The 25,130-nt window shown below is 35.7% G+C and overlaps 1 protein-coding gene across 4 annotated transcripts in view; it reads left to right on the top strand.

Annotated features, from left to right (window-relative positions):
* Nucleotides 1-25,130, top strand: part of IFT80 (intraflagellar transport 80) — a 133,090-nt gene that overhangs the window by 84,830 nt on the left and 23,130 nt on the right. For all 4 annotated transcript variants that reach the window (XM_047875761.1, XM_047875757.1, XM_047875760.1 and 1 more), the window contains 3 exons: nucleotides 2,204-2,322; nucleotides 6,598-6,672; nucleotides 11,125-11,288. In XM_047875761.1, the coding sequence (XP_047731717.1) occupies nucleotides 2,204-2,322; nucleotides 6,598-6,672; nucleotides 11,125-11,288 (358 nt within the window). The remainder of the gene's footprint in view (nucleotides 1-2,203; nucleotides 2,323-6,597; nucleotides 6,673-11,124; nucleotides 11,289-25,130) is intronic.

The following is a 25,130-nucleotide window of genomic DNA, read 5'->3' as shown; positions in this document are numbered from 1 at the left end:
TTGTTTGTTTAGTAATCTCTACATTCAGCATGGGGCTCAAACCCTGGCATCAATAGTTGCGTGCTCTTCCAACTGAACCATCCAGGAGCCCCAAAGTGTATTTGTTTTTGACAGATAAAAATACATCATGAGTGTATACTGAAGTTTCAAATTCAAATTTAAGATTATAGAGTTTTACTCTTAATTTCTTACTTATAGCTCTTTTGTAAGAAAATTTTGGTTTCTAAAGACATTAGTGGTACTGTGTGTGTGTGTGTGGGGGTGTGTGTGTGTGTATAACTATATCCCAAAATATAGTTTAAAATAGCATCAATATTATTCTAATAATATGTTACTGAATACTGTTTTAGATTTCTTGCTTTGTTTTTTGTTTTATTTTTCTTTTTTCTTTTTTTTTTTCTATTTTAGAGAGAGTGCAGGTACATGTGGGCAGGGAAGAAGGGCAGAGGGAGAGAGAATCTTAGGCAGGGGCTCAGTCCCACAACTCTGATATCATAAGCTGAGCCACAATTAAGAGTCAGACACTTAATGGACTGAACCACCCAGGTGCCCCTCATTTTGTTTTTTTTAACATAAACAAATCCATATATCTGCATATCCTTCCCTTTATTAGATAAAAAGTATTATACTATACACATTATTTTTTATCTTGCATTTTTCACCTTACACCATATCCTGGAGATCATTCCATAAATCTTATTTCTTTTTTGGAGCTGTATAGTATTCCACTCTGTGAATATACCATAGTTTATTCAATCTACCCCTATTGACAGACATTTGGGCCCCTTCAGTCTTTTGCTATTACTACTAGTGCTGTATGTAGTAATAGCTGTGTGTGTGTGTGTGTGTGTGTGTGTGTGTGTGTGTGTGTGTTATTTCATAATTTTGCTTATTTATCTTTGTGATAGAATTCTAAAAGTAAGATTTCTGGGTCAAGGAATATATGTATATGTAATGTTGCTATCTCCGTCATGGTTATAGCAGTTTTACTAGTTTGGTGAGTATGGGAGTTGAGCAGATAATAAAAATACAATATGCCTTATAGGTAGAAGTGCTTTAAGGAAGCAGTTAAAAGAAGTTTGACTTTATCTTTCTTTTTTTCCATACCCATTCATTCTTCATTAATACTGTAATTGTCATATTATATTTAGAAAGATGATAATATTTTGAGGGGAATTTAAAGAAATGCTAACTTATAGGTACAATTAATCTCTTTTTCTCTATTTTTACCTCTTGCTACAGTGTCTTCCCCATTCTGGTATTGACAAAAGATTAGATAAATTTAACTTGCTCAACATTTTTCTTCATTTGCTGCAGATTATCCCATTAATATCAAGGTTGTTAGCAGATACTGCCAAGTATTAAAATCCTTGCAAACTTTGTTCTGTTACTGACTTTGTAACAGTTTGACTATTATAGGTGAAATCTTTGTTAGTTGGTGCTTAGATTTCTTATACATTATCTCTGTGTTTTTACATGTGGAAATACTTGTGCCCCTCTGTGCAGCTTGACTGTGCAGTTGGTTTCTTTACTAATACCTCCTACTCCATTTTAACTTTTTAAAATTATTGTATCTCTTTTTTTTCGAACTTAAATTTTAAAGTAAAACCTAGCCCTAAGAAGATATTTTTCTGTTTGGGGCAGAAATCATACAGTCTCTTTCCAACTCCTATGCATATACACACACACACACACACACACACACATATATATATATATATATATATATATACATATATATATATATATAGCTATATCTCAATGTTATAGCATTTTTCACCTTATTTCTCCATTGCTAGACCGTTCAAATTGGCTTTCAGGTTAGAAATATACTTATTTCTACTTATTTCTAGGACATTTTCTGTGTATTTCTTTTGTTGGTTGATTTTTTAACGTTTATTTATTTATTTTGAGAGACTGTGTGCATGCATGCATGCATGCATGCCCAAGGAAGGGAGGAGTAGAGAGAGGGGGAGAGAGAGAATCCCCAAAAGGCTCCACATTGTCAGCACAGAACCAAATGCAGGGCTCCATCTCATGACCTAAACCACAAGATCATTACCTGAGCCGAAATCAAGTCAGATGCTTAAACTACTCAGGTGCTCCTGAATTTTTTTATGCTTCAAAATCTTACTAATTTACCTGGTTAAAATTTTGATGTATTTTAATGTTGTTTGTTGGTATTTCATTTTTTCTTGTTTAGGTTCGTAACGTTCTTAATGATGCAGTGGATTTACTGGAATTCCGTGATAGAGTCATTAAAGCATCTTTGAACTATGCACACTTAGTTGTTTCAACATCTCTTCAATGTTATGTGTTCTCGTAAGCATCTTGCATTTCTTAAAAATCCAGAGTTTTGTCTGTGATGAGGTATTTATTTTCAAGCTTTCACATCAACATGGGTTGGTTTAAACTTAATTTTCTTAAAACCTCACTTATTCCAAACTTAACTCCCAGCCAAGAAATGGTTTAAAAATGAGCTATGAGCACTAAAAATAGATCTAATAAAGTTTGTGCATCAGTTAATAATCATTTTTATAATAGAAAATACCTTCTCTGAGATAGTGTTTACTCTTACTTTACTCACAGTTCTAAGGAATTTAGTACAATGACTATAACTTCATAGCCCAGAGGAGCAGCTGATAAATAGTGGGAAAAAGACCCACCTAACCACTGGAAGAGAAGAGACAGTTAGTGGCCTGACAATAGGCTGAAAGATGTTCAATAGGGATACAAGGAAGTTTTCTTTTTTTTTTTTTTTTTTTTTTAAATTTTTTTTTCAACGTTTATTTATTTTTGGGACAGAGAGAGACAGAGCATGAACGGGGGAGGGGCAGAGAGAGAGGGAGACACAGAATCGGAAACAGGCTCCAGGCTCTGAGCCATCAGCCCAGAGCCCGACGCGGGGCTCGAACTCCCGGACCGCGAGATCGTGACCTGGCTGAAGTCGGACGCTTAACCGACTGCGCCACCCAGGCGCCCCTACAAGGAAGTTTTCAAGCTTAATATCATAGCCCAAAGTAATCATGGATATTCATAATGATAATCCAGAGTTGTCCAGAAATGATGGAAGAAAATATATTCAATCTACCTGTATTTGAAAATGGAGAATAATTCAGTACATCCAAGAAACTTGTGCCTAAAACAAATATACATGGTATTTTTCAAAGTGTAACTCAATATGTGCTGAAAAGTGTTGAACTGGCTTTCTGGAAATGAACAAACAAACCCAATTTGCAGTGTTTACCTACTTCTATAATGTAAATACTTCTACTGTGGCCAGTTTAAGCTACCATTATGATGTCACTGAAGGCCGAATTGAAAAGAGATGCATAGTAGCAAACCGTTATATAGAATTGCCACCATATGGACACAACAGATGTATATAATCTCAAGTGCATAGATAATAGTAAAATGTAATAAAATAATCTGGAAGGAATAAGTTTGGATTATTATTATCTTTGTTTTTGAATATAATATGTTAAGTATAAGTTTATATAATTTAGTTTTAAACAATAGTTTTTTTTTAAGTTTATTCATTTTGAGAGAGATAGAGAGCACCAGTGGGAGAGGGGCAGAGAGAGAGGGAGAAAATCCCAAGCAGGTTCCACACTGTTAGCACAAAACCTGGTGTGGGGCTCGACCCCATGAAGTGTGAGATCATGACTTAAGCCGAAATCAAGAGTCAGAGGCTTAACTGATTGAGCCACCCAGGTGCCCCAATAATAGCTTTTAATACTTGGTTTACAAACTTCCTGAAAATACACCACTTGGTACAAGCTGGCTCTAGCATGCCACCAGCTGACTTCTCAACTATCCAGAAAACTAATGTAAGCACTCTGATACTTTCAAGAATTGTGAATAGTTAGGGACTGTTTTTTACATTTTGTGCTTCTATTTGTAACATTATATGGTTATAATCATTGAATATAAAATTGAAGATAGGGACTACATGTGTCTTAGTCACAACTATACACCTAGTGTTCAACATGTAGTAGGTACTTAGTAAATAAATGTTTTTGGATAAATTAATGAATCAAAAAACATGAAGGGTAGTAGTGTCTTGAATTCCTAAGCCCAGTAATGTGCAAGACAAAGGTATGCAGTTTTATTAACAATAAAAGTTGGTATAATTAATTATTAAAAATTCTCACTCACTATACATAAGTCTAATACTAATCAGAATGTACAACTTAGGACAGCAGCCAAGCCTGGAAGAATTAAATGGGAGAAGCAGAGAAGAGAGGGATAAAGAAATAAGCAGCTCAATTTAAGGGAAATATTTTTCTTACATGAAAGTGAACAACAGTATGACTTTGGGAAAAGTCAAGAAAGATACCTAGTTAAACAGTTGATATATAGGGAAGGGATTATCGGATGTGAAGAAATTTCACAATCACTTAGCTCACATAGTAATGTGAATAATTTTCATGGGGTTGAGTCAAATAGAGAAGATCTCTTCAGTTTAGGGTTCATTTGAAGACAGTAGGTCTCTTAACCACCCCATGTGAGGGGTTTATTCTGCTAGTTTATTGGCAATGACAGAATGTTTGAATCTGGAGGATTAGTATCATGTGTTACTTGCATCAGAGGTGGCTTTTTAAAATATTTACCGAAAGTTTAGCACTGTTATTTAATTTTTTTTGTCTCTTTACTTTTTTTTGTCACCCTAATCTTCATATACCAGTTAATATGTGACAGAATATAAGATTGCTTTTATTTTTTTATAAGTTAGTCTTGCCTCCCCTCTCTTGGCAAGACATTTATTAAGGCACAAAATATTTCTGAAAGTGAAATACCAGGGAGCAGTAGTGGGAATGAGATAGTGCTGAGACTGATCGTCACCAAAATATATTTCATTAAATTGTAAAACCTACTAGTATTTTAGATAACAAAAACTATCTTTTATTGAGCTCTATCATACTATCTTTTTTGGTCATGGTCTAATTTACCCTGTGTGTTGAGTATGACTGTTCCCATTTTCCAAGATGAAGAAACTGAAAGACACAGAGAGTATTTAAGTAACTCACTCTAGATCAGATTACTTCTTTCCTAAAGGAAGAGCTAGGGTTTGAGTCCAAGTTCTTAATAACTGTTGCCCTTTTTTAGTAATAAAAATATAATTTTTAAGACAAACATGTAAGCAGTATAGTGGTTTATATGAAAAGAAGTTCCAGAAAAAGGAACATGATATATAAGTATTCTTTGTTAAATTTTCATTTGAAGTTTCATATCATTGTATAGAAAATACTCTTGCTCTATTTGACAGTGTGGTTTAAGGAGCTTATATTTCTGTGGCAGATATATATATATACATAGGTATATATATATATATATATATATATATATATATATATATATATACCTATCTCCATTGTCATAACTCTCAGATATTTTGCAAGGGGACATTAAAAAAATCCACAATCACTATTCTTATCAAAGAATGAAGGTTAGTTTTAACGACTATGTACATGAAGCATGCTATGATATTTTTTCTAATGTACAAAAGCACATATTTTTATCATACCTGTGACCCCAGGCCTAGTTATTATTAATAGTTTATTCATTGTTTTGTTTTGCGCATGCCTTTACTTATTGAAATAGGTATCAGACTCTTTGCATTAGCCAATATTAATTTCCCACCAGTGCGCCCACTTACTGCAGCCTTTCCCTTCCCCCATTTTCTGGATCTGAATATGAGACTTAATCTGATTTAAAGAATTGGTTCCATGAAAGTAATTGAGAGGAAGTCAGAATATATAGGAATGATACAATATTTTAAACTGTGCAACTTTGATTATTTGGGGTGAGTCTTTCAGTTTGTAAATGTACTCTCCCCCTTTCCTATCTTTGAATCCCTATTATAAAAACTAAAGGAATTGTTTGTTTATTTACTTATCAATTTATTCAATAAGTATGATCATTGCCTACATTTATATAGTATTTTACAGTTTACAGAATGCTTCACAGAAATCTTCATTTAGCCCAACAATGACACTGGGAGAGCTACAGGAAAAATATTCATGTTCATAATGTTAATTGTTATTATAATGTCTCTTTATTCACTATCTAGTATATAACAGGCAGTTAGCTAGACACTTTGAGTCGTCATTATCTCAATTTACAAATAAGGAAATTGATGCTTAGGAGGTTGACCTTATTAAGATCATATGGACAATAGGTGGTGAAACCGGATTGCTAATCCTGATCTGTCTAGCCAAAAATTGATCCTTTCCTCACCGTGCCATGCCGCTACTATATCAGATAAGAAACATAAAATGACTTGCCCAAACCACATAGATAATAAATGACAGAACTTGCACTTACGATTCCTCAATTCACATATTGTGATGCCTAGAGTAAACATTTATTGAATGTTTACTGCTGAGTACTTACTACTTACACAGAATTTGGTTTCTAGTCAGGGATACAGACATGTAAGTGAATGATTTCAGAACAATGTGCCAAGTGCTGTAATAGAAATATATACAGTTACTGTGAAACTGAAGACACTATTTAAAATGAATACATATCTATTTATTAAAAAGCATTTGGTATTTTAAATGTTAATAAGTGTCCTTTTTATTTGTCTTTTAGTACGAAGAACTGGAATACACCTCTTATATTTGATCTAAAAGAAGGAACTGTTAGTTTAATTCTGCAGGCAGAAAGGTAATTTGTTTATCTTGTTTGACTATTGAATTTGGGGTTGAAATATTTCAGATTGCAGTAAAACACTGTATAAAGCATGTCATTTACAGAATGGTATATTAGTCATTTGGAGTCAGTCTGTTTCTATTTATTTTGTTTTATTTTATTTTATTTTATTTTATTTTATTTTATTTTATTTTATTTTATTTTATTTTATTTTATTTTTTAACGTTTATTTATTTTTGAGACAGAGAGAGACAGAGCATGAACAGGAAAGGGGCAGAGAGAGAGGGAGACACAGAATCTGAAACAGGCTGCAGGTTCTGAGCGGTCAGCACAGAGCCCGACGTGGGGCTCGAACTCACAGACCGTGAGATCATGACCTGAGCCGAAGTCGGACGCTTAACCAACCAAGCCACCCAGGCGCCCCTGTTTCTATTTATTTTAAAGAAGAAAAAGTAAGAGAATAAGCTGTTAGGTCAGTGGTTCTGAAACTTTTTGCTCTCAGAATTTCTCTACATTCTTAAAAAATTCTTGAGGGTTATATATAGGTTTTATATATATATATATATATATATACACACACACAAATTTATATATATATATATATATATATATATATATTAGCATTTACTACACTAAAATTTTTAATTGAGAAATTTAAAAGGTGTTCTTTTTGAACACCTTTTGTTTTTTTAAAAAACAAGGTTTTTAAAAAAAGGGCTTTAAAAAAACCTTTTGTTTTTTTAAGTTTATTTATTTATTTTGAGAGAGCGAGAACAGAGTGAGGGCAGAGAGAGAGAAGAGAGAATCCCAAACAGGCTCCGCACTGCCAGTGCAGACCCAACACGGGACTCAAACTCACAAACAGTGATACCATGACCTGAGCCAAAATCAAGTCAGATGCTTAGCTGACTGAGCTATCCAGGTGCCCCTTTGTTCTTATTTTTGGTTTTAAATATTGGTTGAAACACATTGATTTTATGAGCCACTACTAGGCTGTGACCTGAAGTTTCAAAAATAATATTCTTTACCCACACTTTCAGTGTATACAGGACTATAAAACACCGGGCCAACAAACTAGAGTAAGGTTGAAATAGCTATGGCTCAGGAACCCACACTTTTTCATGAAAACTGTCATCAATCAAGTACAGTGATATCCTACTGAACCATCAGTTTTAGAAAGCTACAATCCAATGAAACCTGGAATAAAGTTTGAAAATAGAATCAACAATTACCTAATATAGCTACCTGTGAAATCTTTGCACTAAAACCGTGTACTTTATTCCTTATTCCTTTACTCACCACCTAGGCAGTCTCTTAATAGTGTTGTTATCAGGTTTTCTAGCCCACGGCCTTTTATAAATAGCAAACCAGAAGGGGAATGCTCGTGGGCTGTTAGAGGCTGGCACAAGGACAAGAAGAAAAGTGACTGCCTGGCAAGCAGCATAGAGAAAACTAAAAGCACAGAACTGTATAGCGGAATAGCTTCATTATTCTGATGCATGAACAGATTCTCCTGTATACTAAAGCTGTCAGTTAAACAGTTACTGAAGAGTATGGTCATCATATTGATGACCTTGAGTAATCAAGAAAATTGTGTCAAATTTTGTACCATCTGTTTAATGAAATTGAAATATATTTCTTTATTTAGTTATATCATAAACTTTTAATATGAAAAAGACGTCTTTGCCACTTAGAAAGGTAAGATTTCAGCTATCTAAAACACCATATTTCTGAAATTATTTTTATTCAAATAGTTCCAAATTTATTCATTTACACATTACTTATAAGTGTATTTATTGAATATGCTCTAGTAAAGGCATTTGTTAATGGCATAACTAATTAGGCAGTTAAAGAATAATTTCCTTACCACCTATTGGCTTGTCTTCTTTCTGTACTGAGAAAACTTTGCTCCTTGAAAACTGTTTACTCACAAGGAGGTTAAAAACTTATAGTGTCTAGCAAAGGAAACAACCAACAAAACTAAAAGGCAACCAACGGAATGGGAAAAGATATTTGCAAATGACATATCGGACAAAGGGCTAGTATCTAAAATCTATAAAGAGCTCACCAAACTCCACACCCGAAAAACAAATAACCCAGTGAAGAAATGGGCAGAAAACATGAATAGACACTTCTCTAAAGAAGACATCCAGATGGCCAACAGGCACATGAAAAGATGTTCAGCGTCACTCCTTATCAGGGAAATACAAATCAAAACCACACTCAGGTATCACCTCACGCCATTCAGAGTGGCCAAAATGAACAAATCAGGAGACTATAGATGCTGGAGAGGATGTGGAGAAACGGGAACCCTCTTGCACTGTTGGTGGGAATGCAAATTGGTGCAGCCGCTCTGGAAAGCAGTGTGGAGGTTCCTCAGAAAATTAAAAATAGACCTACCCTATGACCCAGCAATAGCACTGCTAGGAATTTATCCAAGGGATACAGGAGTACTGATGCATAGGGCCACTTGTACCCCAATGTTCATAGCAGCACTCTCAACAATAGCCAAATTATGGAAAGAGCCTAAATGTCCATCAACTGATGAATGGATAAAGAAATTGTGGTTTATATACACAATGGAATATTACGTGGCAATGAGAAAAAATGAAATATGGCCTTTTGTAGCAACGTGGATGGAACTGGAGAGTGTGATGCTAAGTGAAATAAGCCATACAGAGAAAGACAGATACCATATGGTTTCACTCTTATGTGGATCCTGAGAAACTTAACAGGAACCCATGGGGGAGGGGAAGGAAAAAAAAAAAAAGAGGTTAGCGTGGGAGAGAGCCAAAGCATAAGAGACTGTTAAAAACTGAGAACAAACTGAGGGTTGATGGGGGGTGGGAGGGAGGAGAGGGTGGGTGATGGGTATTGAGGAGGGCACCTTTTGGGATGAGCACTGGGTGTTGTATGGAAACCAATTGGTCAATAAATTTCATATATATATAAAAAAAACAAAAACAAAAAAAACCCAAAAAAAACTTATAGTGTCTTTTTCAGGATAGAAAAAGGTTTTAGTATTGAAACAAAGAAAGAATTTATACTAATATGATGTATCATTTGTCAACATTAGCAAATATTGTTTTCATACACTAATGGGTAAGGGCCAAAGCCTTCAATCAAATAAACTACATACCAGTACTCAAGTATTAATTTAATTAAAATGTATATATTTGTTCCATGGCAAGAAAGAACAATGAGCAATTCCTGGATCAAGAAATAGTTCTGAATCAAGGATATTAAATTTTTGAACTTAAGATCTTAAGAAGTAATACTGTGTTCAGCATTGAGGAAATAGGCATTCCAATATAGCAATGGTATGATTGTAAATTATTACAGCCTTTCAAAGGGCAGTTTAACAATAAAGATTAAAATTTTCTAAGTAGGAGTGCCTGGGTGGCTCAGTCAGTTGAGCGTCTGACTTGATTTTGGTCATGAGCTCAGGTCATGATCTCATGGTTTGTGGGTTCAAGCCTCGTGTAGGGCTCTGGACTGACATATGGAGCTTGCTTGGGATTCTCTTTCTCTGTCTCTCTCTCTCTTTGCCCCTTCCCCATTCATGTGTGCTCTCTCTCTCTCTCTCTCTCTCTCTCTCTCAAAATAAAACATTTTATAAAAAAATAAATTAAATTGTTTAAGTATATGCCCTTTCATCCAATTACTACATTTCTAGAAGTTACACTAAGGAAATAAGGTAGACATACAGAGATGTGTATACACTAGGCATTCTTTAAAACAGTGAATAATTTAGGGGCGCCTGGGTGACTCAGTCGGTTAGGCGTTGAACTTCGGCTCAGGTCATGATCTCATGGTTCGTGAGTTCAAGCCCTGGGTAGGACTCTGTGCAGACAGCACAGAGCCTGGGGCCTGCTTCGAGTTCTGTGTTTCCCTGTCTGTCAGCCCCTCCCCTGCTCACACTCTGTCTCTTGTGAAAATAAACATTACAAAATAAAAACAAAAAAATACAGTGAATAATTTGAAATAAAATAAATGTCTATCAGGACTGAGTTAATAGGGGTGCCTTGGTGGCTCAGTCGGTTAAACGCCCAACTCTTGATTTCTGCTCAGGTCATGATCTCATGGTTTGTGAGATCAAGCCCTACATCAGGCAGACAGCATGGAGCCTGCCTAAGATTCTCTTTCTCCCTCTCTCAGCCCCTCCCTTGCCCTCTCTCTCTTTCTTAAAATACATGAATAAACATTTAAAAAATTTTAAAAAGCAATGAAAATAAAATGAAATTATAATACACCCATACTTTGCCATAAGTTATCTCTTTAGAGATAGAATTGCAAGAGATCTTTTGCTTTCTCTTTGTTGTTTGAATTGTTTTTTGCAATGTTCATAAATTTTCAAAGGAAAAAAATTTGATTTAGCTTTTTCCAAAGAATACACTATTCTCTCATATAAAAATGAAAATAGAGTAAGCTTCTATTTGAGAATGTATTTTTATTCTTTTTTTTTAGACATTTTCTTCTTGTAGATGGTGGTGGTATCTATTTATATTCTTATGAAGGCCGGTTCATTTCTTCTCCAAAATTTCCTGGAATGAGAACAGATATTCTGAATGCACAGACTGTATCTCTGAGTAATGATACCATAGCAATAAAAGACAAAGCTGATGAAAAAAGTAAGTGTATTTCTATAATTTTCCATGTCACATTTCCATGAAATTTGTTAACACTGTAAAATTTCCTTTCTTTTATTTTCTCATCTATTAATATATTCACTTTATATGAAAGAATTATGAACTTCCTATTTGTCCTAAGCATAAATTAATTAAAGAACTAAAGTTGACATATTATATCCAATTGATAGAACAGATAAGTACTGTCACAACATCAAAGCTTATTGGTAAGTAATAAATCTTTATGTATTTAGTAGCTGTTGGTAGAGAGTTTGAGTTCATGATTGTGAGTCCTAAAAATGTCTTGTTACTTTTTAAGTTTTGTGATCTTTTAAAATGTTCCTTTTCCTTCATTTGGTAACAGTAAATACAGTAAATATTGTGTTTCATTGTGCTATGTATTTTGCTTATATGTATGTATATTTTTATAAATATTTTTATATTTATATATATTTTGAATTAATTAAATAGAATAAAGTTATGAATTTAAAATTTTCATATACAAATATAGATTGCATTATTATTTAGAAAAAAATATAAGTATGTCTGATGTTTTGGAATTCCATAGTACAGTGACACGATGTTTTTAGGGCATTGCTCTATCTCAATGACATTTATCCAACAGATACTGAGTACTTGCTATGTCCAGGTATTTTTCTAGAAGTTGAAGATACAACAGTGAATAAGGCACACAAATAAACATACAAATTATAATAAGTAGTCAGCTAATGATATGTGCTGTGAAGAAAATGCAAGGTGATGGAATAGAGCATGCTGGAGGTGAGGTAGGGGAATGACTATAGGACAAGCAAGTGCAAAGGTTCTGAGGTGGGGATGATTGGCATGTAAAAGGAACTGCTAGAAGTCCATGGGACTAGGTCAACATGAGCTAGGCAGAGAGTGGGAGGAGAGGACAGAAAGATAGATAAGCAGGAACCAGATCATATAAAGACTTGGCCATGGTAGGGATGTTGGATGAGAGAAAGAGAAGAGGCACGCATTTTTGTCCTGGATGAATGAGATGGAAGATGGGGAAGGAGGAAGTTTACAGGAGGTCCACAAACCGAATTCTATTTTGGTCATGGTAAGTTTGAATGCTTCTCAGACATTCAAGCAGGAATGGAGGGTAAACAGTAGGTTAGACAAGCCTAGGACTCAGGAGAGGGTTGGGGACTAGAGATACAAATTTGGGAGTCACTGGTATACAGATGCTGCCACGGCACTGAAAGAAATCATCCAAGAAGTAAGTATAGGCAGAGAAAGGACCAAAGACTGAGCACATCAATACTTAGAGATGGATGAGAGGAAGCAGAACCAGTGAGGTAAGAGTGAGAGTGAGTTATTCCCAAAGCCTAGTGGAAAAAACATTAAATAATTGTTTTTCTCTCTTGGTACATATTGCCAAATGTTGTTTATCACTGTGACATGTTACAAAAAAAATCTGACGTGATGGTTAATTTTGTTAGTTCATGCTGTGGAAACCTTAATTCAGGAGCTAAGAAACTCCGGCTTTTTAATTTTCTTTTTTTTTTTTTTTTTTTAATTTTTTTTTTTCAACGTTTATTTATTTTGGGGACAGAGAGAGACAGAGCATGAACGGGGGAGGGGCAGAGAGAGAGGGAGACACAGAATCGGAAACAGGCTCCAGGCTCTGAGCCATCAGCCCAGAGCCCGACGCGGGGCTCGAACTCACGGACCGCGAGATCGTGACCTGGCTGAAGTCGGACGCTTAACCGACTGCGCCACCCAGGCGCCCCTGGCTTTTTAATTTTCAGTACTTTCAGATCCCATCCCGTCTCATACTGGTAGAAATATAATTCTCCTAAACAGAGTTTGTGTCTTCATGCCTTAGACCTTCTCTGAGAGAGGACATTTGGTGATTGTTTTATTTTTGAAGGACTTCCTTTCTGGCTAAAAAAGAGAATCAAGTAAGATAGTATCTAGATAGCAGACACATTTACGATGACTGAGTAATTGTTAATAACTTGGAGGTCAGATTTTTTTCTCAATAAACTTAAATTTGAAAATCCCAGTGATCATTATGAGTTGTCTATACTTTTCTTGTTCAACACTGCATATTTTAGACAGAAGGTGTAATAAGGAACTTATATTTACAACTGAATATACCTTATTCTGAATATTTATTTATTTATTTATTTATTCATTTTATTTATTTATTTAGAGGAGAGAAAACATGAGCAGCATGAGCAGGGGAGGGGCAGAGAGAGAGAGGGGAGAGAGAGAATCCCAAGCAGGCTCCATGATGTCAGTGCAGAGCTCACACTCACCAACTGTGAGATCATGACCTGAGCTGAAATCAAGAGTCCGAGACTTCACCAACTGAGCCACCCAGACATCCCTATTCTGAATTTTTCTATATTTAATTCATATCTGAAACATATTTCATTACTCTTTAATACTTTGATAATTCATAGCACTTTAGAGCTAGAAAGAATCGTCAACATTTTCAGAAATATGGATTATCTGCCAATAAATGATCTGTTTTACTTACATAAATTTTGATTGTTGAAGAAGATAATCATGCAATTCTGTTTGGCTGTAAACAGAAAATCAGAAAGACCAAAATAAAATTATTATTGTAAACTGATATAAAATGAGTAGGAAAATATTTTCCTTATGTTTCTTTTAAAAGAAGCTAGTATTCATTGATGGTTAAATAGAAGTATGTGCTAATAATAGAAGGCACAAGTGAAGTACCTAGAATCTTTAACCTATGAAATTTTCCTTCAAGGGGGGCCGTTCACATACGAAAACAGTGCTTCCTTCCTAATTTGGGAGCTCCTTTATAAGCAGGATTCTTGGACCAAGTACAGTATTCTACCACTTTGGGTGATTGATTAAGTAGTGGAGATACTACTGCTTTTGACTTCCTTCTCCTCAAACACTTGCACAGATAGGCTATGATATTAATCTGGATGACTCTTTGAAACAAATGTCTGGATAAGGGGAGAGTAGAAGTTAGAGAGCAGTTACTTATGTTTAGAAGCAACTCTTTCAGCCCCCAACTCCTTAGTTGTTCTATCTACCAGTTTCTGCTACATACTAACACTAAAATATAGGTCCAGCCTCCCTTAGATCAGGGCCATCTACAGTTGTGGAAAGAAGTATACAAGTCCATCCATATACCTCCATCTCTTTGTAATATGTGCAGTCATCAAAGGATGGAATGCTTTTATTTTTAAGAAGTTACTAGTTTGTCTAGCTATGAAAAGAAAATGGGTTTAGCCAAGCCCAAAGCATTTTTTTGTTGGAAGCCAAAATGTAAAAATTTTTGTTGCCATGCTTAATTAAAAATTCTGTTATGGTATTTTTCTTTTTAACTTTTCTGAGCAAAATTGGCAATTTTAAAACATAACTTATTGTTACAAAATTATTTCCTCTGTGAATATAGCCAGTGACCTCAAACTCAACATTCCTAAGATTTACTAACAGCTAATAATATACTAGAAGTGTGACCTCTGGAATTTACCTATCATGTCATACATATTTTGGCATTTTTATGATCTGTATAACTTGCTCAATTCTTTGGCTGACTACTCATGCCACTGTCGTTTCATGCCATTTCTGTCTGTTCATTTTTGTAAACTTTTTGCATGTTTGATCATATGAAATTGCTCCATTGGGGATGAATCTTGGATTGGAGTAATTTGGAGATCACTTAAAGAGAATCACCAAAACACTCCCAACAATCTTCCCCTCACCCCCTGAAAATCTTTTTAAAAGAGAAAAGAACACTTTTCTTTGTACCACTGTCATGTTTGAGATTAGAAGAAGCCTTTGGTGAAACAAAGGAGGGGGTAGAGGCAGAATTTGCTCTTGGCTGCTTCAATACAACATCTCCTGTAATTTTTACAACTTGACCTACTTCAAGTTGTAAAGCTGAGGTTGGAAATAGAGAACTTTGAATTATCATTATTTATATATTGATTGATGTCATGAAAGTAGATGAAATCAGGGAAAATATGTGCTGTGAAAAGGTGACTTAAAACAAAAGCTTAGAAGAAAGGGTCACCAGATAAGGAGGAGTTAGCAAAAGAGAATGAGGGATGGTCCAAAATAGGAGAGGGTCAGGAGAAAACAGTGTTATATGTAGCCTGCATAAGAGTTTCAAGAAAGAGGATGGTCAGGAGCACCCAATGCTGCTGGGAGGTAAAGACTAAAAGTAGACTCTTGAAAACTGAAAATAGACTCTTTGATTGGGAAACATAGGGGTCATTGGTGATCCATGCAAGAGCCTTTGCATCATGTAGTAAGGTAGAACAGCAAATTGTAATAAGTTGAACAGTGGATAGGGGTTGTAAAAGCTGAAATGCCTATTGTTTCAAGAAGTCTAGCATTAAGAGAGGCAAGGAATTAACAGATTATTCAAGAGTAGGGAAGATTTTTTTTTGAATTAAGGTAACTTTGAAGTGTTTGTAGTACTCAAAATGAATCAGGCAAAAAGGTGCAGGTAAAGGTCCAGGAGAAAATGGGGATGGTTGGTAGAGTAATATCTTAGAGAAAGCTGGGCAGGTAGAATGACAATGTATAGGTGAAGAATGTGGTAGAGGTAGAGGAGTATGGGTACCAAATACCCATTCACCTGAAATCAGAGCATGTGAAGTAAGGACCAGGGCTAAGTAGCTTTGGAGATAATTGGAGGGAAATTCAGCTGTTACAGGTTACCAAAGGTTTCATTTTTATATAGCGGAATTTTAAAATTTACATGATCTCATTGAATATTTCGTGGTTTCCAAACAAATGTTTTGTCTGTCTTAAAACCAACTCTTGATAATCTATGGAAAATATTTAATTTCAAAATATCTGCTCCATTTCAATAGGGGAGTTATTTCCCTCAGCTATCAGTTAGGAAGAGAAATCATTGTTAACAGCCGTCAAAAAGAAAAATTAGAATTAATGCTATAATAATGGTGATCCAATTAAAAAGTAATTATTTTATGGACTGCATCTTATTTGCATGTATTCTTTTTCCTAATGTAACTCTAAAAATCAATGGGCTTGCTGGGGATATGGAAAAGATAGTTCTGGAAACTTCCCTCAGGAGTTCAGAGAAATTCTCAGACTGAAAGCTAGCTGAGCTCTCAAATTAAGTGTTTCTGACAAATGTGGTTTCTTTAAGAGATTTCTCCAACGCTGGATGCAAAGATTTGGGGGAGGGGCCATGGCTGACTCTATTGATAGAGCACACAACTCTTGATCTCGCCCGTGTTAGGCATAGAGCCTACTTTAAAAAATAAAAACAAAATTCTGATCGAAACCAAACATTCTGGTACTGTGGAACTTGGAATTGAATATTCTGTGGTAAGGCCATGAATTTTAATTTGTAAAATAATATTGGTCACTTACAGAAATTCTCGATTGTTGGTAGTCCATCTGTTTTTTACCCCAATGGAGTATACTGCAATTAAATTGTGATGTTAAGGGAAGAGTCCTCAACAAGATTGCCTTGACTTCAGATGTCAGCTGCACGTCTTGGTGCATCCCCAGACCACCTTTACTTCTAACCAATTGGCTGCGTATACAAAGGCTCCCATGACTCTCTCAGCTTCAATAATTTGTTAGAATGACTCAACTCAGGAAGTTTCTATATCTATGATTACAGTTTTGTTATAAAAGATACACATAGTGAGATGTCTAGGAGCTTCTATGCCCTCTTTTCATGAAATTAAAGTGGTCACCCTCCCAGCACATCCATATATTCACCAACCAGGAAGCTTCAGTGAACTTTGGTGTCCAGACTTTTTTTGTTTTGTTTTTGTTACATGACTAATTAGGCACAATTACAAAAATCACTGGCCATGTGATTGAACTCAGTCTTCATTCCAGAGGTCAGGGTTAGGGGGAGAGCTGAACATCCCAATCCCCTAATCATGTGCTTGGTCTTTCTGGTCACCAGCCCCTATCCTGAAGCTACCTTAGGGGCCCACTGAAAGTCACCTCATTAGTGTAACAGTGACACTCCCATCATTCAGGAAATTCCAAGGGTTTTGTGTCCATTAACTCGGGACAAAGACCAAACAAATTATTTCTTACACCACAGGCCACTCCTGGTCTTTGACCATAGATCCCTTATAGCAAAAGGATCATTCTCAAAAAATAGTACTTGTATGAATATGCCTAAAATTTGGAGGAGTCAGTGTGGACTAGGGATAGGAGGTATTTATTTATTTATTTATTTATTTATTTATTCATTTATTTTATTTAATTTATGTTTATTCATTTATTTTGAGAGAGAGAGAGAGAGAGAGAGAGAACACAAGTGCAGAAAAGGAAGAGAGGGAGAGAGAATCCCAAGCAGGCTCTGCACCATTAGTGCAAAGCCCAACACAGAGCCCGAACACACAAACAGTGAGATCATAACCTGAGCCAAAGTTGGATACTTAACCAACTGAGCCATTCAGGGGCCTTGGGATAGGAGGCTTTTAACTCAGATATTTCCAATACATTTGTCCATCAATATCAATATTACGATCTTACCAACAATGACAGTGCTATACTGTATTGAAAATGAGTGAAAAGACACTGGTAGTTTACCAGAGTCACTCTAGTCACTAATAATTAGTCCAATCCATCATCACATTATGTAACTAAAATGTCTTCCAAGGCAAAGCTACTCAGGTATATAGAATTACATTCAGTCTTGTCAGGTTGCAATAGCAGGTGGGGTCTCAGCAATATATAGCTTCACTTTTTCTTTTTTCTTTATTCAAGTATAATTAACATACAGTGTTATATTAGTTTCAAGTATACAATATAATGACTCAGTAATTCAATTCATTAGCCAGTGCTCATCATGATAAGCGTACCCTTAAGCCTCTTCACCTATTTCACCCATCCCCCTACCCACTTCCCCTCTGGCAACCACCAGTTTGTTCTCTATATTTGAGTGTTTTTTTGTTTGTCTTTTTTTCTTTGTTTTTTAAATTACATATGAATGAAATCATGTGGTATTTGTCCTTCTCTGACTGACTTATTTCACTTAGCATTATATACTCTTGATCCATCCATGTTGTTGTAAATGTCAAGATTTTATTTTTTTTAATGGTTAACATTCCATTATAGTTCTGTGTATCTATCTATCTATCTATCTATCTACCTATCTATCTGTCTTCATCTCACATCTTTTTTATCCATTCATCTATGGGTGAACACTTGGGTTGCTTCCATATCCTGACTATTATAAATAAGGCTGCAGTGAACACAGGGATGCATATATCTTTTTGAATTAGTGTTTATGAAAACAAACACTTTGGGTAAATACCCAGTACTGGAATTACTGGATCATATGGTAATTATATTTTTAATTTTTTGAGGAACTTCCATACTGTTTTCCGTAGAGGCTGCACCAGTTGGTATTCCCACCAACAGTGCATGAAGAGTCCTTTTTCTCCATACCCTCACCAGCACTTGTTGTTTCACGTGCGTGTGTGTGTGTGTGTGTGTGTGTGTGTGTGTGTAGCCATTTTGAAAGGTATAAGAAGATCTCTTGTTTTGATTTGCATTTCCCTGATAATTAGTGATGTTAAGCATCTTGCATTTGTCTATTGGCCATCTGTATGTCTTCTTTAGAAAAATGTCTGGTCATTTCCTCTGCCCATTTTTAAATGAATTATCTTGGGGGGGGTGTTAAGTTGTATAAATTCTTTATGTATTTTGAAAATTAACCCCTTATTGGATACAGAATTTGCAAATATCTTCTATTCATTCATTAGGTTGTGTCTTTGTTTTGTTGGTGGTTTCCTTCATCGTACAAAAGCTTTTTATTTTGTTGTAGTCTCAATAGTATAATTTTGCTTTTGTTTCTCTTGCCAGAGGAGACATATCTAGAAAAATGTTTCTATGAATGATGTCAAAGAAATTACTGTGTGTGTTTTCTTCTAGGAATTTAATGGTTTCAGGTCTTACATTTAGGTCTTTAACCCATTTGGGGTGTATTTTTGTGCATGATGTAAGAAAGTGGTTTCATTCTTTTGCATGTAGCTAGTGTCCAGTTTTCCCAACACTATTTATTAAAGAGACTATTTTTCCCATTGTACATTCTTGCCTCGTTTGTTATATATTAATTAACCATAAAAGTATAGGCTTGTTTCTGAACTCTGTTGATCCATTGATCTCTGTGTCTGTTTTTGTGCCAGTACCATATTGTTTTGATTGCTACAGCTTTGTAGTATATCTTCAAATCTGGGATTGTGATACCTCCAGTTTTTTTTTCTTTTTCCAGATTGTTTTGACTATTTGGGGGTATTTTGTGGTTTCATACAAATTTTAGGATTTTTTGTTCTAGTTCTGTTGAAAATGCTATTGGTATTTTGATAGAGATTGCATTAGATCTGTATATTGCTTTGGGTAGAATGGACAGTTTAACAATATTTGTTCTTCCAAACAATGAGTGGGGAATATCTTTCTTCAATTTCTTTCATTAATGTTTTACAGTTTTCGGAGTACAGGTCTTTCACCTCCTTGCTTAAGTTTATTCCTAGTATTTTACTATTTTTGATTCAAATGTAAGTGGGACTGCTATCTTAATTTCTCTCTCTGCTACTCCATTATTAGTGTATAGAAATACAACAGAGTCCTGCATATTTTTGTATCCTGCAGCTTTCCTGAATTCATTTATCAGTTCTACTAGTTTTTTGGTGAAGTCTTTAGGGTTTTCTATATATAGAATCATGTCATTTACAAATAGTGAAAGTTTTACTTCTTCCTTACCAATATGGATGCCTTTGTTTATTTTTCTTATCTGTTGCTGCAGCTAGGACTTTCAGTACTATGTTGAATAAAACTGGTGAGAGTGGACATCCTTGCCTTCTTCCTGATCCTCGAAGGAAAGATTCCAAATTCATTCATTCTACAAGGCTAGAATTACCCTGATACCAAAAACAGATAAAGACACTACAAAAAATAAAAGTATAGAACCTTGATGAAAGAAATTGAAGGTGGTGACATAAATAAATGGAAAGATATTTTCTCTTGTGTTTTTTTGGAATAGTTATAGAAGAATAGGTATTAACTCTTCTTAAATGTTTGGTAGAATTCACCTGTGAAGCCATCTGGTCCTGGACTTTGGGTTTTTGGGAGCTTTTTGACTTTTGATTCAAGTTCATGGCTATTAATCAGTCTGTCCAAGTTTTCTATGTTTTTCCTGCTTCTATTTGGAAAAGTTATTTGTTTCTAGGAATTTATTCATTTCTTCTAGGTTGTCTAATTTTTGGCATATAATTTTTAATAATATCCTCTGATAATCCTTTGTATTTTGGTAGTGTAAGTTGTTATTTCTCTTTTCATTTCTGATCTGATTCATTTGTTGATCTTATCAAAGAACCAGCTCCTGGTTTCAATGATCTGTTCTATTGTGTTTTTTAGTGTCTATGATATATATATATATACATACATATACATATATATACACATATATATGTATATATATGTATATATACACACATACATATATATATAGATGTCTAGATATATCTATATATATAGATATATAGATATATCTATATATACAGATATATCTATATATATATATAGAGAGAGACTGCTTAATGGGTATAGAGTTCCAGGGTTTTAAAAAAAGTTTTTTTTTTTAGTAATCTCTATACCAAAATGTGGGGCTCGAATTTATAACCCTGAGATCAAGGGTTGCATGCTCTACTAATTGAGCCAGACAGGTGTCCCTCTGCTTTAATCTTTATTATTTCCTTTCTTCTACTGGCTTTGGGCTTTGTTGTTCTTTTTCTAGCTTCTTTAGATGTAAGGTTAGGTTGCTTGAGTTTTTATGTATTTATTTTTTGCTCTTGAGATATGTGTATATTGCTATAATCTTCCCTCTGAGAATAGCTTTTCCTGCATCCCAAAGATTTTAGACTATTATGGTTTCATTTGTCTCCATGTATTTTTTTTTAATTTTCTCTTTGACTTCTTGGTTGACCCATTCATTATTTACTAGCATATTATTTAACCTCCATGTATTTGTGTCCTGATTTTTTTCTTCTGATTGATTTCTAGTTTTATACCATGTGGTTGGAAAAGATGCATAATATGATTTCAGTCCTTTTTAATTTGTTGAGACTTGTTTTGTGGCTTAACATGTGATCTATTCTGGAGAATGTTCCATGTGCACTTGAAAAGAATGAGTATTCCACTGTTTTGGGATGGAATCTTCTGAATATATCTGTTAGAGTCATCTGGTTCAATATGTCATTCAGAGCTACTGTTACCTTATTGATTTTCTGTCTGGATGATCTATCCATTAATGTAAGTGAGGTGTTAAAGTCCCCTACTATTATTGTGTTACCATAGATTTCTTCCTTTGTCTGTTAACACGTGCTTTATGTATATGGGTGTTTCCACGTTGGGTGCATAAATATTTACAAATGTTATATCTTCTTGTTTGATTGTTCCCTTTATCATTATGTAGTATCCTTTTTGTCTCCTGTTAAAATCTTTTTTTAAAGTCTATTTTGTTTGATATAAGTATTCTACCCCAGCTTTCTTTTTGCTTCCATTTTCATCACAAATGTTTTTCCAACCCTTCACTTTCAATCTACATGTGTTTAGGTCTGAAGTGAGTCTTTTGTTGTCTTCACCTTCTTAAGCATCTGGTGTATTTGATCTACGCAACCATATCAGCTTTTAAATTTTTATTTATTTTTATTTATTTAATTTATTTGAAACAACATATAACCCTGTAAGTTAATTATATTGGAAAAACAAACAAATAATACTAGCTTTTGTGCTGAGACTCTTTTGAAGAATTAATATAAAATTGGATTCCCCCATTGCATGCCCATTTAGTTATTCTTTGATTTTCAGCCATTATTTCTCTTTCTCTCCATTTGTATAGAACTAGTGGGCTATCTCTACCACTAGGCAGTATAGCTGCACTCACATTTAACCCCAAATTTGCCAGATGGAGTGAAAGCACAACCTACTCCATCAGGTCCTTAGAAATATAGACACGAAGGTTAAAACAGCCTAGGAATCATCTCTGCTTCTGATAATTGTAGTTGTATCCTTTGTCCTGTGACCACTGTATCAAGTTAAGAAGAACATTGAGGTGATGTGGGGAAGAAAGAAAAAAGTATAGGTATCGTACCAATATTCTCCCACTGTGGGAAAAATTGCATAGTCATACTAGCATCCTCTTCACCACCTGTTCCCTATTTCCACTGAAATTGTAGAGGAATTTATCTAGTATGGACACACTCTTTGTTCACTTCATGTTGAATGTGAGTACACACTCATGAAGGCGTGTAAGCTAGTTCTTCATGCCTATATTCCCTCTCTTCTCATTTTAGACAATCATTGTTTTTTTGCCCATTCTAATTCTAATTACCAAACCACTACTCTCAGAAACTATATCTCTGCCCAGTGTTGGACATGATGAGCTGTAAAGTGTGTTCCTTCCTTGGCCGGAAGGAATTACATTCAGTGGTCCATATCTGTGTAATATCTTCTCCACTTCTTTTATAGTACTCTGAGCATTTGCATCTACCACTGGGTCAGCAAAGCACAACCCAGAGTCAGTATCTATTTCTGTCAGGACCCACTTGTAGCCCTCCAGGGCTACAGACATCAATCTGACTTGCCATCTATGTACAAGGATTCCCTCCCACCCCAGGAATCTTCCCCATAGCCATCTGCAGCCTCTAAATCTGTCTTGTTGGCAGACAAAACAGTTCTTGTTGTCATTTTGTGCCTCGGAGGGTACAAAAGGAATATGTCTAGATTTGGCCCATCCCTGCATTGTTTCAGTCCACTCCGTTCATTCATTAACCCAAGTGGCTACCTCAAGTGAGCACACCAGGGCATCTGCTCATTGATTCTAATCATCTTCTGATGCTGGAAGGGGGTTCTTCTGATGGGCACTGACATGGCCCACTTTAATGCACCCTTCAGATTCCCATAGTGATTTCCATGGGGCCATGCCCAGTAAGGGCACCCCCCTTTATAGGCTAATCTTCCATTGCCCTTTTGCCTGACCATAAGGGTAAAGAGCATGCAGTGCAGCTCACCAACCCCATTTGTTTTACCGTTTTTAGTCAGAGTGGTGGCCTTCCAAACAGAATGTTGTGTGTTCATGATGAAACTGCCGTCTATCAGCCGAGCAGCTATTTGTTAGTCAGTTGAGAGCTGTTCACAGGGCACCGTTCAAGTGATGATCGAATCCTGCAGCTCTTCACATGGTTCCAGAGTCATTCCTGGGGAAAAGAGTCCACCTGCTCAGGAATATGCTGTGTAACTCCGTGCATTCCCCTGCTGGTGTGTTCCTGCACAAACCATTTCCATTTTGTTATAGAACTCTTCTGGGCACTGCCTTCCTCATTAGAGTGTTTGTCTGATATCACCCAAGACATCCTGGATATTTCAGGTTTCAGGATTATTTTATGTTCTTCATTCAGAGGCAGTTTCAATTAATGTCTGATAGCAAGCTAGTAATTGCTCCTCCAAGTGGAAATTGTCTAGTTCAGAGTTCTAGTAGCTGCCACTGGGAGGTGCTCACAGGCTTTTGTCATAAGCTCCTGTCTATACTCCACATGAGACTGCTGTACGGGGAATGTATCTTTATTAGCACTCCAGCTTCTATTCTATACCATTTGATATTAAAGGCCTGTATGTATCCAGGCATTGGTTTCTGTTTTGTATGTCTTGTTAACGTTGTTTAAGTGGTAGATTTTCCATGCCTTTTGTTTTGCAATACTTGATAGGGGAAACTTTCTCCAGTTAGGTGCAATATCTATCCCTATAATATATTCAGGTAAAGGAGACACAACCACTTCACATAAAGCTTCTTCAATATACCATTTTTCATTTAAACATTCAACTTAATCCCATTTAGTTCTTGCATTTCTCTATCCTTTCAATGTAATTGACTTCCGGTAGGGCTTAACAGGTTTTAGTTTTACAACACTAGGTAGCAGAAATATTCCCAAGTCAGACATAATATCCCAGTCCCATTAAACATTCAGGTAAGGGAGACACAGCCTCTTCATATAATTCTTGTTTAAACACTCCAATGTTCATTCAGACTTCACCTTAACCATATTAACCCTTGCTTTCCTATGTTCTCTCAATTTAATTGTATTTCCCATTAGAACTTCACCAGTGGGTTTTGGTACCATAGTGCATTGGACTCTCATATCAAGGAGTCCTAGAAACTCCTCTGTTCTGCCCCTGGCCATTTTGCCCACTCCTGTGCATAAGACCTTGGTCCCCAATAGAGTTTTGAGCCAAGGAACTGGTCCTTTTTTTTTCAACGTTTATTTATTTTTGGGACAGAGAGAGACAGAGCATGAACGGGGGAGGGGCAGAGAGAGAGGGAGACACAGAATCGGAAACAGGCTCCAGGCTCTGAGTCATCAGCCCAGAGCCTGACGCGGGGCTCGAACTCACAGACCGCGAGATCGTGACCTGGCTGAAGTCGGACGCTTAACCGACTGCGCCACCCAGGCGCCCCTGGTCCTTTTGATCAACCCATATATTGATTAAATTGAGTAACCCCAGACAATTGGAGGTGAGGTTTTTCTTTGCTATTTTGCCGTAAAGCTTTCCAGATTTCTCCAAACTAGGATGAATAAAGCAGATTTGTTTAAAGGCCTTCAATGTTGGGAGACCAACATGAACATGGACTCCCTTTGGTTCACCCAACCTCTGGTTTTTGACCCCACCGATGTTTGCTGTATTCATCCTATTTTTTAGTTTTTGACCCTGCTGGAATGAGGGCCTTGATGGTCCTATCTCTAATATGCCTTATCTCTAATGTTCCTTTCTGTCATTGTCTAATTATTTTAGCCTTTTTTATAATTTGTTTTAGCATAACTT

This window comes from Prionailurus viverrinus, chromosome C2 (assembly GCF_022837055.1).
Source record: "Prionailurus viverrinus isolate Anna chromosome C2, UM_Priviv_1.0, whole genome shotgun sequence".
NCBI classification, from domain to species: domain Eukaryota; kingdom Metazoa; phylum Chordata; class Mammalia; order Carnivora; family Felidae; genus Prionailurus; species Prionailurus viverrinus.
The sequence above is the reverse complement of the archived record's forward strand: the minus strand, read 5'-3'. Positions and strand labels throughout refer to the sequence as shown.